Here is a 15,492-nt window from a genome sequence, read left to right as displayed (position 1 = left end):
TTCATGATACAAGGGACGCAACTATAGTATCGACTTGCACATCATGGGAGGTAATCCTTCTTCTGTCTGGCATTTGTACGGGTTAACTCGATTTTTGAAAATGCTGTTATGGCGCACAGTCTGAGAGCACGGCATTCATTTTTTTAAACACAATTCTCATTTTTACTGGAATATTTCCCCTTTTTTATTATACTCAAGGCAATGTGAGCGTTGACGACACCCGACAGCAACCACCGACACAGTCTCTTACTTCGTTTGACCAGGCTGGAGGTCTGTCGCATTGGTGTTGACCCACCCACGCCAGCTTCTGCAAAAGGATTCTGGGGACCAACCAAGAAAGTGACGAAATCGTTTGTCTTCTGCTCCTTTCCGAAAAAGTCTCCTGAAACACTTTATCTCCAACTATGATTCTGTGAGCACGTCCACGTCTCGCATCCGTACAACAAGATGGGGACAGCAAGAGATTTGTCAACCCTAAATTCTGCTGTGACACAGACCTCTAAATCACACACACACACACAAGCTCTTTGATACAGACTACCAACATCTAAAGTCTACACAAAACCTACAGACTAATGTTAAATAACATGAACCATTGCGTAGGATTTATTATTCATGCGCCTGGCAAATAGTTAACTAAACACAAATAAAATTCAGCTACAGATAACAGTACTTTTCAAAAATTAGTATAAACACTTTTAAACAGATTGTTCACACATTTCATCAACAGGATATTTGCGGGAGGCCTGTGTAAACAAAAATCTCGTGGAAGCTGGTCTTGCTCTTTGCCTGCTCCTCAGCCCCAAGAAGGGTCGCGGACAGGGTGACTGCTGTCAGTCAGTCCAGAGAAAACACATCCACATCGCCGTAGAAGTCCCCGACGTAGATGAGGCCGTTGGAGTCCACCGCCAGGGCCACCGGCCACTGCAGGCCGTCGCGCCGACACAACACCTGCGTGACGTTGTGACCCGTGGCGGACAGGCGGAGCACCGAGTGCGTGCAGGCGTCCACCACTAGCAGCTGACCTGCAACAGCCAAGCTCGCCATGTTCAACTGAAGCACTACACATCGACACTCATCTAACAGTTAACGTAGGGATCACATACCTGTAACTCCGTGGTACGGATACTCAACTGACACTCGCAACGCACCTGCAAACGCATCGACACATTCCTGACCCCACGTGACATACGGAAAGCTTACCTGAGTCGATGCCCACGATCCCGGCCGGCGAGTCCAGCAGGTGAGGGTCATCCGGACGGTAGCGGAAGGTTTGTGTTCCTCCCTGGCTGACCCCCACCACTGCCGGGGTGTCGCTGTCGGAGAGGACGATGTCGCCGTTGGGCTGCACCCACAGGCTGTATGGCGCGCGGAACAGGTCAGAGGGCACGCCGCTCGCGGGGGACGCTGTGGCCGAGAGTGTGCGCAGCACAGTGAAGGAGCGAAGTCCTTCGTCCAGGTGCACCGAGGTCGATGACGTCGTCCGCCCGCAAGCCGCTGTGGTAGGTGGCCAGCGCCAACGTGCGGCGGTCGACGCAGGCCAGCGCGCGGTAGTGTCTGCGCATGTCCAGGCTGCGCGCGCAGGCAGCTGACCTGGCTCGCACCCGCACCAGAGTGAGGACAGGTGAGCAGGATGAGGTCACGGCCAGGAGTTCGTCCTCCAGCTGCGCCAGGCAGCACAGGGCGTGCGAGAGCTCGCAGGCCGCAGCTCTGGATGTCCCGGGTGGACGGGGTGAGGCTTCCTTATCGGGTGGCGAAGCGGAACGGGAGGAGGATGACGAGAAGAAGAGTCGCAGGACGAGCTGTTGAGGTAGGACACCACGATGACGTCATGCGGCCGGACCACACACAAGTCCCCAAGTCCGTACATCTCCTTGTCCGAGTCTAGACCCGCCCATAGGTGTCGCACTCGTCTGCGGGTGGAGGCCGTGACCTCGCCATGCTGATGCTGCAGGTCCTCCGCGTCGGGGGCAAAGGTCACGCCGAAGACGCGCTGCCGCCTCTGGCGAATCTTGTGCATCGTCTGCACGCGTCGGTCTCGCGGTGTCGTCGCGGTTCCGCAGTGTTCGCCGGTCGCCGCGTCGCGTCTATCGTGGTCGCTGCTGTGCTGCAGGCCATTGTTGCTGCTGCTGTGCTGCTGCTGCTGCTGCTGTTTGGAATGGGGCTCACCCTGCCGTCAGGGGAGCGTACGTTGCTGTGAAGCCCCACCCGGGGTACTTGACTCACGATCTCCATTGTGAGTGACGACACGGCCGCGATGCACGCCTCGCTTCCTCGCACCTGCATTCCACTGGTCTGAAATCATCATCGTCATCATCATCGTCATTTTTAAAAGGCAAATATAACGCATAAACAAGAGAAACTAGTGCAGATCGTTCCCCTACTTTTTTTCACTCGTCTGTTGTGATGATGAAGAGAGATCCAAGTGGAACCAGTAGTTCACTCCCCTACTGCTTGGAAGAGTTATGCTGGTTGTTTCCCCTTCATCACACCCCAGCAAAGTACAAGAAACTATGGGGTGGGTATCTCTTGGCACGGAAACGCTGAGACGCACCGACTTCATGTGGCTCCACCGGTATTTTATGTGATGATTTTATGGCAACAATTTAAGTGCTGTTTGTTTTATTGCGTATATTTCTTTCAGTGTTTTGATGAGGAGAAATACTTAAAAATCTATAAAAAAAAAAATACAAAGTTCTAAAATAGAGCGATAAGTAAATAGTTCAAATGAAACAAAAAAAATTCACATAGAAAAATAAATCATAATTTTTAAATTAGTGAAATAAGTAAACAGGGCAAAAAAATGAAGAAAGATATTAACGCAAAATAAATAACAGTTTTGAAATACTGAAAGAGTTTGAAAAATAATTACATAAAGACTAAGATAAACAAATAGAAAATAAAATAGTGAAGGAAATGAATAGTTCAAAAAAAAAATGTAACTAGAAAAATAATGTTCTTTTTCTGAATCCTGTTTGCTCCACCCCTTACCTGGCTGAAATTCTACCACACAATAAATAAGTTGAACAGTGAAATAAGTTCGAAAGAAAAAAAATAACACAGGTATACTCAGCAAATATTACTGATTTACCTGCGTGACCTCGGGAGGAGGCTGGACGTACAGCAGGTTGTCGTACTGCTGTCTGAAGGCGCCAAACTGCACCAGGACCTCCTCTTCTTTCATCTGAGTGGACAGCACCTCCGCCACCAGCCTCATCTCCTCCACGTCCGCCACCATGGCCCTCACGGCGCCCCGCCGGCCGCGCACCTGCTCCACTTCCACCTCGTGCACCTCCTCCGCGCGTGCGCGAAGCTCAACCAGTCTGGCGTCCAGGAACGTCAGCAGCCTGTCGTGCAGCGCCGTCAGGTCCTGCAGCACGTCGCGACGGCTGGCCGACATGCGGGCTTCGGCCACGTCCAGCAGCTGCAGCCGCTTGTCCAGCTCCGCGAGGACGCCCTCCAGATGCGCGCGCATCTCCCTGGCTTCTTGCTTCCTCCTCGCGACGGCTTGGGTCAGCGGCAGCACGTCACCTCCGTTACATGCCGCGTGGGTGGTCTGCACGCAGACGTCGCACGCTGCCGCGTCATGCTGCACGCACCACGACGACGCCTCCACCTGTGCATGCACCGGGCAGCGATGGGGCTGACTGCCGTCCCCCAGTTGTCCCTCTCGAGCGGCCAGGTGGGCCACCATGTCTTGGAGCTCGTCGTGGAGGGGGAACTGGCGGGCCCAGAAATAACGGTCTTGAGCCGCGTCCGGCGGGGTGACGACCTTTGCGCATAGCGGGCAGGTGAACGTCGTGGGAGTCTGTGGGCGGCGTTGGGTTCTGGCCGTCACGTGACCGGTCAGACAGCGGCGACAGAAGGCGTGGCCGCACGGGAGGGTCCGAGGTTCGCGGTACACGTCTTGGCAGATCGGGCACGTCACCTCCGCTCTCTCCTCCTCCAGCTGATGACTGAGCATGGTCGACCTTTGACCTCACCCTCTCTTATCAAAGGTCCTCCTAGGGATTCAAACCAAGAAGTCTTCACTGCCGTCTGACAGAGCGCAACCTTGGTTACGGTCCAGTTGTCAGGACACAATCCCTGCAATTTTTTTTAACATTTTCAGTTTCTTTAAATGAAAAAATGCAAAATTCACTAATAATTTACTTCCGCTGTGAAGACTACAACATTCGCTACTTCCTACTTCACCAAATCTTTACTTCATGTTTAAAATAATCTTGGCTACATCCTTCACTCTCTACTGAAAATTGATGATAGTATGTGTTTAGAATGTACATACATACACTGATATACACTTTTCTGAAAAGATCTGGTTTATGTTTATGCATAAAATCCGTAATTTTTATCAAGTAAATAAAAAAAACTACTTCCTTGCCAGTATTGGTAACAATGAATGACAAGAATTACATCACCAGGTGTGTACCACCATTCAAATTATAATTTCTACACCTGACTATTTTGACATTTTATAACACATCGTGTAGTAGACACACAAACATGGAACCACGTCTACTGCTACTTTGAATTCTTTTTTCTGATTTGCAAGTACATAGCATGAACAACCGTCTGAAAAATCAGTTTTTCTTTTCAGTTTCCCCCATGATTAGAATCTTAACGGTATAACGGTGTCCCCTTAACAAACTATTATTGCCTTTCAGCACACATGAAAACAGTGCCGAAAATTAAATGTTTTATAGACCGAAAATGACAAAAATGTTAACACCAGTGACTTTGGAGAATCTTTCCTTAAATTATTGTATTTTTTTTCTCTTTACTTTTGGAATCGAAGCGGATTATTCAGTCAGAATGTGCGACTGTGTGAACAATAATTCCTACAAGATTGGTTTTCAGACTGATTAAAGTTATTGTAACAAAGTTCTCCGTGTCGGAATTTACCTGAGCAAGCAGAACGAGCAATAACTTGATCACCACAAGATCGTGACAAAAAAGATTTAGTTTCTTTACCAATTCACTTAACAGTTATTCCACGATAAGACGAAATAATTCAATTTTAGTTTAATCTGTCAAAGAACGACTGTGATAATGAAGAAAGAATAATACACGAAGTAATTACAACAGGTGTCGCCGCTTACCTTGAAGGCGAGGATGTCAAGTCACCTGCCGGAGCAGCCTACCTGTCAGGTGAGGCGTGGGACCGGATTTACCTGGCGAGTACAAGTGGCGCAGGGCAGTCTGGATGTTTTCCCTTCCTCTCGAGAAGCAGTGCATTCTTTGACCAGACAGTTTGCTCCTGGGTGAAGATGGTGTCAGGATGTCGGGTGCACAAAGAGGTCGTCAGCAAAGTGGCAGCCGTCGTCAGTTTGTTGACGGAGGTGTGGCTGCCAGCATGTCGCCCTTTGAAGCCGCTGCAGGGGAAACTTCTCCAAAGGAGAACAAGTGGCCTTTGACCTTTCTTTCTCTCTCTCTCACTTATGTGTAATGCATGTATCCGAGAGGCAGTAATGAGGCTTTTGTTGAACCTCTGTTGGAATTTGCAGCAGAAATGACAAGACTGGTGATTAAATGTCGTGGCTGAAGCGACGGTTACAACGTGTCCTCTGATGTCGTGGCACACAACACATGGGAGTCTGTTACATATCACATCTCACTCCTTTTCCATCGTAGGAAGATTTCAAATGTTTGAAAAAAAAAAAAAAAAACACACACTCGTCTGTCCCACTTCTGTCAATGTTTTGCAGGACACCATGTCTGACTTCGGACGGTCCAGTGACCGGACAGCAAAGGCTGTGTTCATTAAGTGGTCTTGATTGTTGGTCTTAAGAGGACCTTCGCAATTTTTCAGTTAAGTTGCGATGCTAATTAATTCCTGTTGCATGAGCGTGCATACCGACCTGATTAGCTGACAAGTAGGTTAAGTCTATACAAAGGTCCAGGTAGAGGTGTAAATAAATTCTGGGGTCGTGGGTCTCTTGCTCAAAGCTCACCTCCGGCACATATATTTTTTCTCTGAGCCTGGAGCTGCGTGAATTTTAGCAAACCCAAAACCCAAAAGAATGTTAGTGAGAAACTTGAGAAAACTCGTTATCTCTCATCGTCTTGTAGCGTTAAAGTTTTTTTTTTTTTCTCTTTAATAAAATTTCATTATTCTCATTAGCTTGCTTTTAATGACTACGGGCATCAGCCAGGGATTGGTAAAAGAAATGAGTAAAGAATTCAAGTGGCACCAATAATTCGATCGCTGTTCAAATCACACACAATTTGTCAGTTGTCCAAGATCACTGGCTTTTGAGGTGTGTAATAAACAATCAAGATATTACAAGGCTGTTCCTTCATGGTAACTTGGAAGGAAGTCTAGGCCAATGTGGTCAGAGGAAGAACTGCCTGACAAACATGAAGGACGGACTGGTCTTCCTGTGCAGGACCCTCACCATCACTCGAGGGGCACGAGCCGCAGCTGCTGCGTGTATCCACGTTCGCCACAACGGCCGGTAGTAGTCGAAGAACGAATGAACGAATGATTGAAAGGAGGCCTCGAGTCAGTGTCATGTGACCTATGATAACAAATCTAAAAGAAACTTCCTGTCTTTGTATACATGAGCTTGCCAGTTACTATACACTGCATCCAGAGGGGCCATCAATTCCCATGCACACTGACTTGGCTTTAGCTCACATTTGATAGTTTTTCATCCAGAATAATTGTAAATATCATGCATGAGGAAAATAATCCAAACAAAATGATGTATGAGCTAAACTGGGTCTATTGAATTATTTTGTGTCTAGATCAATTATTTACAGGGTTGTTATTGTTTTCATTCTCGTTCTGTTGCGTGGCAAGTGATGAGCGCACTGCATGTGTGAACCGCTCCCAGCACATAATATATCTGTACTGTGCTTTTACAGAGTAAAATTAAATGATGCATTTTGCTAATGAGCAAATAAAAATGATCGAAATATTTCTACCTGGACATAAACTGCCTGAAAACTAGAGTAGCAGCATCCCATGCTTCAGGAGGGCACTCAAGACCTATGTGTGTGTGTGCAATATAAACAGCATCTTAAATGGTTGTTGATGTCAGTGCTGCACTTGAACAACAATAAACACGCTAGCAAATGATAGCGGTAACACCAACACTCATCTGGTTCTCTAGTAAGAGTTTAACACAAAACAGCTCATTCAGGTTTCCCTCTTAAGGAAATTCACACTTTTCTAATATTGAGTACAAGTGCTCAGGCAAGATCTAGACATGGATTTATTTTTTTAAAAACTCCCTCTCCCAACCCTCACAAATTGAAAAAAGAAGCCTTGACATCCAGACCCTAAATTCCTTTTTCTTTGAACCCACGGTGAAAAGAGAAATGTATAAATTTGAAATACATATCAAAACAAGCAAACAAAAAAAAGAATATCTGAGTTACATCTTCTCAAATTTAGAAGCAGATTCATTGAGAAACAAAAAGTTAAAAGTACTGTGTAAGGTAGTACAGTAAAGCTTCTGAAACTTTGTTACATGTGCATCCTGCAGCCAGCTCAAAACAAACAAATAACAAAATGTCTCCAATATATGTATTATGCCGTGTTGTTCTGCGACTAACATATGGAAGTAAGCACAGACACCCATACACACACTCCCTTTGCATTCTCCATTTACCAAAGTATTCTAGCATGTGAGCAACCTCAGTAACCTCAACAAGCAGGCCAACAGCCCAATATGACATCTCAGCTCATACTGTCACCAGTGACACGACACAAAACTGTGCCACTTCTTGCTCAGCGATGATGGTGAAGACAAGTTTCTAGTGTACAACAGCAAGTAACGTCACACTGACGTTCGTGCGAATGCAAAACTTTGCTTAGCTGCACTTTCCCAGGGTTTGTGGTTCTGTAAATGCTTGTCCAGGCAAGACATAAGTGTACTCGGAGCAGCTCATCACAGAAACATGCATATTGTTAGGATCGTTGCCTCGATGCACTTTGCAACTGTTCCTCTATACTACCAACACATCAAGGTATCATGATTGATTACATTTAAAGTGCAAAGTAAGAAATGTGCACACAATATTCGACTTTAACAATTTTTCAACACGTTTTTTTTTTTTTTAGTTTTGTTTTGTTCACAGCAACTTTTCAGGCAGGAAGCAAGCAGCAGAAACTCTGACACTCTGCTCGTCTAGTGCTGCCAATGTCAGTCTTTCTCCCACCGTGGCACAAAGCCGATGCATGTCCTCTGTTACAAATGACGATAATGGAATCTAGAAACCACTGTCAATGATTGAAGTTAATGCCAGCCTCTGAGGCAAGGAACGTGGTAAGGCAAACTATAGACTGATAAAGCACACTGCAGTCGTGCTCACCCAATGTTTCTGCATGATTCTCTGTTCACCTGTACGATTCTCCTCATTGACTAAGAGTTTTGTGAGAAATAAGGCAAGATACAAATGTATGAAACTTCAAATACCGGGATTTCTGTTTACATCTTCCTGTCCACCTTTTGTTGTTTTTTTCACTTCTCTTCAGCTATCACTTCTTTTTTTCTCGTACATTCATGCACCTCCCACCTGACTCACCCACCCATTCCAACTGCTTTCATAAAAGGAGTCTGCAGTACGACTCGTAGCCAAACCTCAGCGCTGGTAATGCAGTGTTTCAATAAAAGACAACTGCTTGGCATGAGGTTAGCCTGTCAAGCAGACTCAGGAGTCTGGAAGTGATTCTAAAAATGCTTGATTTAAAACTCTTTTTAAAAAAAATGCTTCATCAATCAACATGGCTGTCCTACCACAGCTACAACGCATTTATTTATGAATGCTTCTAAGCCCACTTAGAAAAGATTTTGTCTGTTTTCATAAAGCATGTTGAATAACACATGCAACACACAAGCATATATACCAAACCATTTATCAACACACACACACACACACAAAGAAGGCTGCTTTATGATTTAGTAAGTTCTGACAATAAAATTTCTCCAATAATGCTCGACAACACAAGTTCTGAATCTTCACAAGATGATGTCTTGGCAGAGAACTCCTTTGTGTTCCTCTGTTCATGTCCTTTGGTGCAAAAGTTCTTGCAAACAGCCAAACACAGGCCCTGACTTCACAATGAATGCTGCCTAATGACGACTGAAAACAATGCTGAGGAAGCTCTCGGTCTCAAAGCTGATGGACAACTCTTGATGAGAGCTGAGCTGCCCCACAACATGCCTGGACTCCAAGATAAAGAAGCCCTGCATCTCTCCCCACTATGGTGGGTGCAGACAAATCAGTTGAGGTACTTTCGGCACCGCTTTGATCCACAGGTACACGGAATCTTGACGTCTTCAATGGGGAATTTGTAATCATATGTCAGCTCTTCACCTTTCTTGATGCTGAGGGATAAGAAGGGGTTTAAAAATATTGTTAAAAACCAAACATCAGCCTCAAAACCCTTGCATGAAAGGCACAAAACACCACCAAAGGATTTTCCCCACAAATGAAAATTTATGCTTTGTTTTCTTGCTTTCTATATTTGCAACATATTTAAAAGTTAAATAAAATATGTATGTAAAAAAAGGACAATTAACGTTTCCATCCCTTAGTTGAATTTGCAATGTAGAAGGCAAAATTTATCACTGTATTTCACAAAACAAACAGAAACCTAACGACTGTTTCAGGGATGCATTAGAGGTCTATAAAAATCAAACTGCTTTAATCATTTGTTTGAGCTCAGTTCCCCCAGATTTGTGAACAGCCCCCTCTCTTCTGAAGAACATGCAACCTTACAACGTGCAGCAGAGTGCAGGATGATACCAGAAACTAAAACTTACGGTCTCATGGCAAAGATGACAATGTGCTTTCTTCCGTCCACTTGAATGACTTTGGAATAGCAGTTGGGCTGCAGATAAGAAACAGATGATTAATGGCCATAAGATGATTTCTTGATGCCAGGCACTCCACACGAGGAAAACCAAGATGCTACATATGTTAAACATGATATATGTACTTGATACTTTAAATAAAGTGACCAGATGCTGTCATATAGTTGATACAGCAGTCTCATGTCATGTTTGTAAAATGCCATCCTTGGGGGCTTGGTGTTGGTCACATGCGATGTATATGTTTATGATGTGGTAGCTTGACTTCTGAAGAAAAATCTGTCCGCCTGACAACTTATTCAAAGCAATTACCTCACAGGAATGGTTGATGAAGCGTGCAGCACTTCCATGCATGGTTGCATCAACGACCTCACAGTCATCAATCCGGAACATATAGCAGCCAATTCCCTATACAATCAAACACATCTGGTCATAATTAAACTGCACCAAGTAATCTAATGTATCAGTAAATCTGGAAGATTGTTTTCACAGCCGTGTAGACATGACTCCTATTAATCAAGAAGAACCAAAACCTTAAAACACAAACACTACAGTCCTTTTGCAATCTTTGTTTCGGTGTTTTTTTGCTTTTTTTTTTTTTTTTTTTTTTGTTTTTATAATAATCTAAAGCAGTCTTATCTCTGAATGTCATCAATGTAATAAACCTTTTCTGTTTAAGTCAATATTCATGGCAGAATATTCACTGTAGACTGAAAACCTTTTCAAGATGAGACTTGTGAAACAAAACAAGACCTAATTACCTTGCTTTCATAGTATTTCTCCCGCTTATCAGTCAGCAATGACCGGATGATTTCGCCTGCATACTCAATCACCATCTCGCCAGCATCAATATTGCGTTTGCAGAAGAGGCCTCGGCCATGGATCTTTGACCTGCACCATGAAAGAAACCTTTAAGCATTTTGATGGTCTATAGAATAGTATATATATATATGATCATACACAAACATATATAGATGTAGGATATATATGATTATATATATATACACACAGGATCATACATATATGCAGTGTGTGTATATAAACATATACATAGGATCATACACATATATGCAATATATGGATCTTCTGATGTGGCCTATATACTACCTAACTGTGTAATATGATGTTAGGATAGTTACTAATGATGACAGATGGGAGATTATTTCATGTTTAGGATGTTGAGTGTTCCAGATTTCTGCATATAAATCATCTCTGAAAGAAATGAGAACAGAAATGTAAAAGCAAGAGTCTGGCCATGATGAAGAAATGATGCCTGCTGACCTGTAGACACCAACAGCTTCTTTGGCATGTTCCTGGAGCTTGCGGAAACGCATGGCCATGGGCAGCTCCATGCTTGTAGCCCGTCTGCACACGTACAAAAACTGTGATAAACAGGCTCACAACACTACCATTACAGATACCACCATTGCAGCTGGTTATAATCCCGACAATAAGAAAACAGACAAGAAACACTAACACCAACAGTAAGCACCAACACCAACAGCAAGAAGATAACATGTACCTGGAAGACTTGGGCTCCATTTCTTCCTCCCTGTTACTATGCACTTTGCTAGGGTGACGACGATAGCGAGAATTCAAGAAGCTGAAGATGTCGTATGGCTTACGTGTTGTGAAAGGTTCACAACGTGCACACCCACTTGGATTAATTATGAGCTCCTGTACAATTCATTTAACATATTGTTATCCACATTTATAAATTGCTAGTGCCTAAGTCTTGCGTTAGATGACCAACAGTCATGTGTACTAAACAATGTTTTGTATAGAAACGCTTAGATACACTGATCTTTTGAGCTTCACGTTGCATATTCTCTCTTACATTCACTTGTACTTCAACACAAATATGCATCAAGTCCAGTGCCATTCACTATTCACACACTACCACCAACCACCCTCTTCCCACTTCCCCACACACACTCCCTCTCTCTCTTATTTACAATCTCACACATGCTCCGCACACACACCTCATCTTCTTCTGGTGGTTCATACTGCTGATGACGGAAAGTGTAGTGACGACAGTGACGAGCCCCCTGTAGCTGTTCCACAAGATAGACAACAGCTTCATGGCCAATGCCAAACATCTGTACACCATTCAACCCTGCACATCAATGAAAATTATTCTGAAACTTTGGAGATAAGAATGACACCGTCTGAGCCTTGTTAATTGATCTGTAAATGGGACATATCTGACAACTTAAACATGTTCTGGTGTTGAGATGAAGCATGTTGTGCCATCTCTAATGACAAGGGACAGCCATTGTTATTCTTCTGACTAATGAAAAGAGCAAACAAGCATGTGGCTTTAGTCTGATTGGTTCACAGTGTTTACATGCTTACTGTTAGTACTCTACAGTCCTGACAGTCAGTAATCAATGTGATTGACAACTACACACAGTCACTTCATCATTTTTGCATCCCATGATGCTGTGCTGACATTCGCTAAGTTTGTTTTGCTACAAACTGTTCAAGATTCCCTTTAACAAAATGCACACAAATCATTAAGTACTATAATCATGGCAGTGTCAATTTTTAAAAAACTGAACCCTGCTCAGTCTCATCTGCAGGGTGTGTACTCAGCAAAATTCTCCATGCAACCACACACACACACACGCAAAATAAAAAAATAACAATGATTTCACCCACCAGCATATGATAGCTGCTTCATTCTGCTGGCGGCTCTGGCATCTTGAACTCTTTCTGTGACCTGGCGCCATGCCTCTGTTGTAACAAAATTGTGTGATATTGCAGGTTAACATTGTTCTCTGCGTCTAACATTTTTGAGGAGCATTCACTGTTAGGAGTGATGGCAAGCTCAAACTTTTTAAGTATATAATGCTGACTTTTTGTCAAATATCAGAATGCCTAACAAGTCTTACTGCAATCAAGCAATGCAAATGAACTAAACTCATTGTTACAAAATCAATCACTCTATCACCAATCAACTTTATTCCAAATCCAAGTGCATTTATTCTGTCATGCTAAAACACCAGATGAGGCATTAAACTGTAGTTAATATTTAAAAAAATGTCCCTTGCACAGGTGACAACTGCATCATACCCTCAGGCATGAAAAGATAAGATTTATGAAGCTAATTTTAACATAGCCCTACCATCAAAACATCCCCCATTCACCTTGAAAACCCAATATTTTCACAGCTGGAATTGGTCCTGAGAATATGACCTGGCTCTTACCCATGAGTTTCAAAAGAACTAAACAATAATTGCAAGCCAGCAACCTGCAACTTCAGATGAGCTGCTACTTTTTTTTTTTTAAAGAAGTCCCACTCACCCTCCATTGTATCAGCACGGCAGTAAAATCCGTCTTCTGAGGTAACCTCAAAGGACAGGCGAGGCATGTCGCGTGGGCGGGGAACTCGTGCTGTTCCCTGATTCTGTAAATCTGGAGTAGGGGGCATTTTCCGAAGAGGAGTGTCAGTGATCTCTTCTTCAACAGCTGCCTGGGGCAGAGTCCCTCCTGCCTGATGAGGGAAGTGCACTATGGGATGGCTTACCATGCTTCCTGAACCTACAGCAACATGATATTCCATAACACTCATTAATGTACTTATTACATTAATGTAACCCTCTGGCTATTTACTCCTAACAACCTTTCCCACACCCACACCTTACTACCTCACTTTTTCTCCCATTTGAGATCTCTTAAATGGGGACAAAAATAGATTTCTACTAAAAATCTGTATAGTCTCTGGTTACTGAACGGACATCCACGTCATCAATATTTGCATGAACTGAATTCTATGAAAGGGTGGACGTGGGAAGACTATACACAGCCCAGAGTGAAGAGTAACATGCTGCAGTAAGCCTACGTTACAATTACACTATAAATTTGAGAAAAAAATTACTCACCTTTGGCAACATCTGGCAATAATTTCTTGGTTGAACCAGCAGGCCTGCCTTTGGGTCTGCCATCAATGCTGCTAGCAGTGGAGATGCCTGAGGCACCAGCCTCAGACAAGGGATCCTTGCGTAGATTCAGGCTCTGTTTGCGACCCTTCTTTCCCATGCGATGTTTGTGCAGCAGCCGTCGGATTCCAGCAAGTGTGGTGTTTGCTTGTTCTTTGGTGATCTGCACAATGCGGTCTGGTGAAATCAGTTTCTCTGCATCTTTCCGAACACCAGGTGCTGGTGCAGAATCCAAGACTGTACCAGCCACTGGAAGTGTCCTGATCATCTTGTGCTGAAGAGAGGCTGGCTGGACGTGACCAGAGAATTGGCCCTGGATAATCCCGTTCTTTTCTACAGGCACAATAGTTGTTCGTTTGGGCCCTGAACACAAAGCCTGGTAGGAAGGAAAGGCTGGGCGTTTGCGAACAAGCAAAGCCGGCTTCAAGTTTCTATGTATCACAGTATTTGAAGTCAACGAGGAAGACAGTTTTTCCTCCGACTGGCTAGACAAGGGGACAGAAGCAGGCACTGTTTGAGATGCTGCTGTCGCAGCCTGTGCTGCCGAAACAGAGATGAACATGTGCTTAAATTTTCTGATGGCAACTGAGAAACTGCACTTTGGCCCTGTCCAGGTAGGTGAGTGTGCACCTGCATCTTGTTCACACAATTTGCTGAAGGCAGGAGCCCCACTTGTCGAGAAACATGCATCACACGAACCACAGGTTTTGGTGGAGCCAGAGCAGAAGTGCTGCCTGGAGTGATCAGAAGATGGTCTGACCTTGCAGATTTGTCAACCAGCACTCGAATGATTCGCTGGGGCGGGGGGAATGATGGTGTGCTGGGGCTCACCAGGGAGGTGCTGCTGGCTATTGCAGTGAGGGGGTGTTGGTGAGCCAAACGTGTGGACACGGTCGTGGCAGCAATCACAGAGCTATGCAGGAATGGAAGAAAGTGATGTGTAGACTGGTTGTTGCTGGGTACGCCTTGCACGCTGCTGACTGACTGGTTGCCTGCCAGAGATTGAGGTGATGGGTCTACCAAAAAGCTTTGCATGTAGCTCACAGGTGCAACGGAGGATGCAGGCACAGGAGAGGCGGTCAAAATGGGTGTTTGGCACATAAGAGGTCGGTTGATTACTGATGGCTGCAACTGTGGGGTCAACATGCAGGTGCTGCCACCTGCCAAAGGGGCTGCAGGCGAGAGAGTGTTGGCATTCTGCAGTGGAGTAATCGAGGCCACTGGCAGCAGTGACTGTTGCCCCAAGACCAAATTAGACTGTTGGCCGGCAGCCTGCACAATTGGAACAGACTGCTGGTTATGTACGATGGAATGGCTGGGACCAAACACAAGGCTGTGATCCTGACAAAGCATCCCTGCCCCTCTCACAATGCCAAGCCCCTCCTGCTGCCGTACCAAGCCTACATGGCTGGATCCTAGCAGTTCCGTGGCAGTCTGATGCCTGAGCGGCAAGGATGTTGGGGAGCCACTCTGCATCAACGGAATGCTGTAGCTTCCAGTCTGCATGAAGATGGTAGGTGTGGCTGAGCGGTGGGGGGACTGCTGCACTGCTGTTGCCACTGAATGCACTGAAACTGGGCAATGAAGACTGACGGCACCACGACTTGTGAGATCTGCATGGCTTCTGGCTGACAAGGGCTGCGTCATTACAGCAGGTGGAACCACTGATTGTGGGCGAGGCAGTGGTGGCTCATCGATACTCAAAGCACCAGATTTGATAAGATGCTGTG

General features: G+C 44.9%; 2 protein-coding genes across 2 annotated transcripts; both read right to left on the bottom strand.

The window, feature by feature from the left end:
- Positions 1-374: 374 nt before the first annotated feature.
- On the bottom strand, positions 375-4,060 carry LOC112569577 (tripartite motif-containing protein 72-like). The gene is made up of 3 exons (XM_025247394.1): positions 3,092-4,060; positions 1,204-2,295; positions 375-1,025 (listed from the first exon to the last, which is right to left on the bottom strand). Exons 1-2 carry the CDS (start codon positions 3,962-3,964, stop codon positions 1,978-1,980), a joined length of 1,191 nt encoding a protein of 396 aa, XP_025103179.1. The 5' UTR covers positions 3,965-4,060; the 3' UTR covers positions 375-1,025; positions 1,204-1,977.
- Positions 4,061-7,200: 3,140 nt separating this feature from the next.
- LOC112567769 (histone-lysine N-methyltransferase 2A-like) lies at positions 7,201-14,359 on the bottom strand. The gene is made up of 10 exons (XM_025244582.1): positions 13,706-14,359; positions 13,128-13,364; positions 12,483-12,557; positions 11,804-11,937; positions 11,344-11,498; positions 11,103-11,186; positions 10,583-10,712; positions 10,134-10,229; positions 9,774-9,841; positions 7,201-9,335 (listed from the first exon to the last, which is right to left on the bottom strand). The coding sequence occupies exons 1-10, from the start codon at positions 14,322-14,324 to the stop codon at positions 9,230-9,232; spliced, it is 1,704 nt and encodes a 567-aa protein (XP_025100367.1). The 5' UTR covers positions 14,325-14,359; the 3' UTR covers positions 7,201-9,229.
- Positions 14,360-15,492: the final 1,133 nt, after the last annotated feature.

This window comes from Pomacea canaliculata, linkage group LG7, assembly GCF_003073045.1.
Source record: "Pomacea canaliculata isolate SZHN2017 linkage group LG7, ASM307304v1, whole genome shotgun sequence".
Taxonomy (NCBI): domain Eukaryota; kingdom Metazoa; phylum Mollusca; class Gastropoda; order Architaenioglossa; family Ampullariidae; genus Pomacea; species Pomacea canaliculata.
This window is presented reverse-complemented; position numbering and strand designations above follow the sequence as displayed.

Excerpts from the sequence above, each read along its gene's own strand:
- LOC112569577 (XM_025247394.1), bottom strand. The coding sequence starts at position 3,964 with ATGCTCAGTCATCAGCTGGAGGAGGAGAGAGCGGAGGTGACGTGCCCG. Across the intron at positions 2,296-3,091 it reads CTCCTCCCGAGGTCACGCAG|ACCAGTGGAATGCAGGTGCG; the intron begins GTAAATCAGTAA and ends TGATGATTTCAG.
- LOC112567769 (XM_025244582.1), bottom strand. The coding sequence starts at position 14,324 with ATGTTCATCTCTGTTTCGGCAGCACAGGCTGCGACAGCAGCATCTCAA. Across the intron at positions 11,187-11,343 it reads ATGGAGCCCAAGTCTTCCAG|ACGGGCTACAAGCATGGAGC; the intron begins GTACATGTTATC and ends GTACGTGTGCAG. Across the intron at positions 10,230-10,582 it reads AGAAATACTATGAAAGCAAG|GGAATTGGCTGCTATATGTT; the intron begins GTAATTAGGTCT and ends TTGATTGTATAG.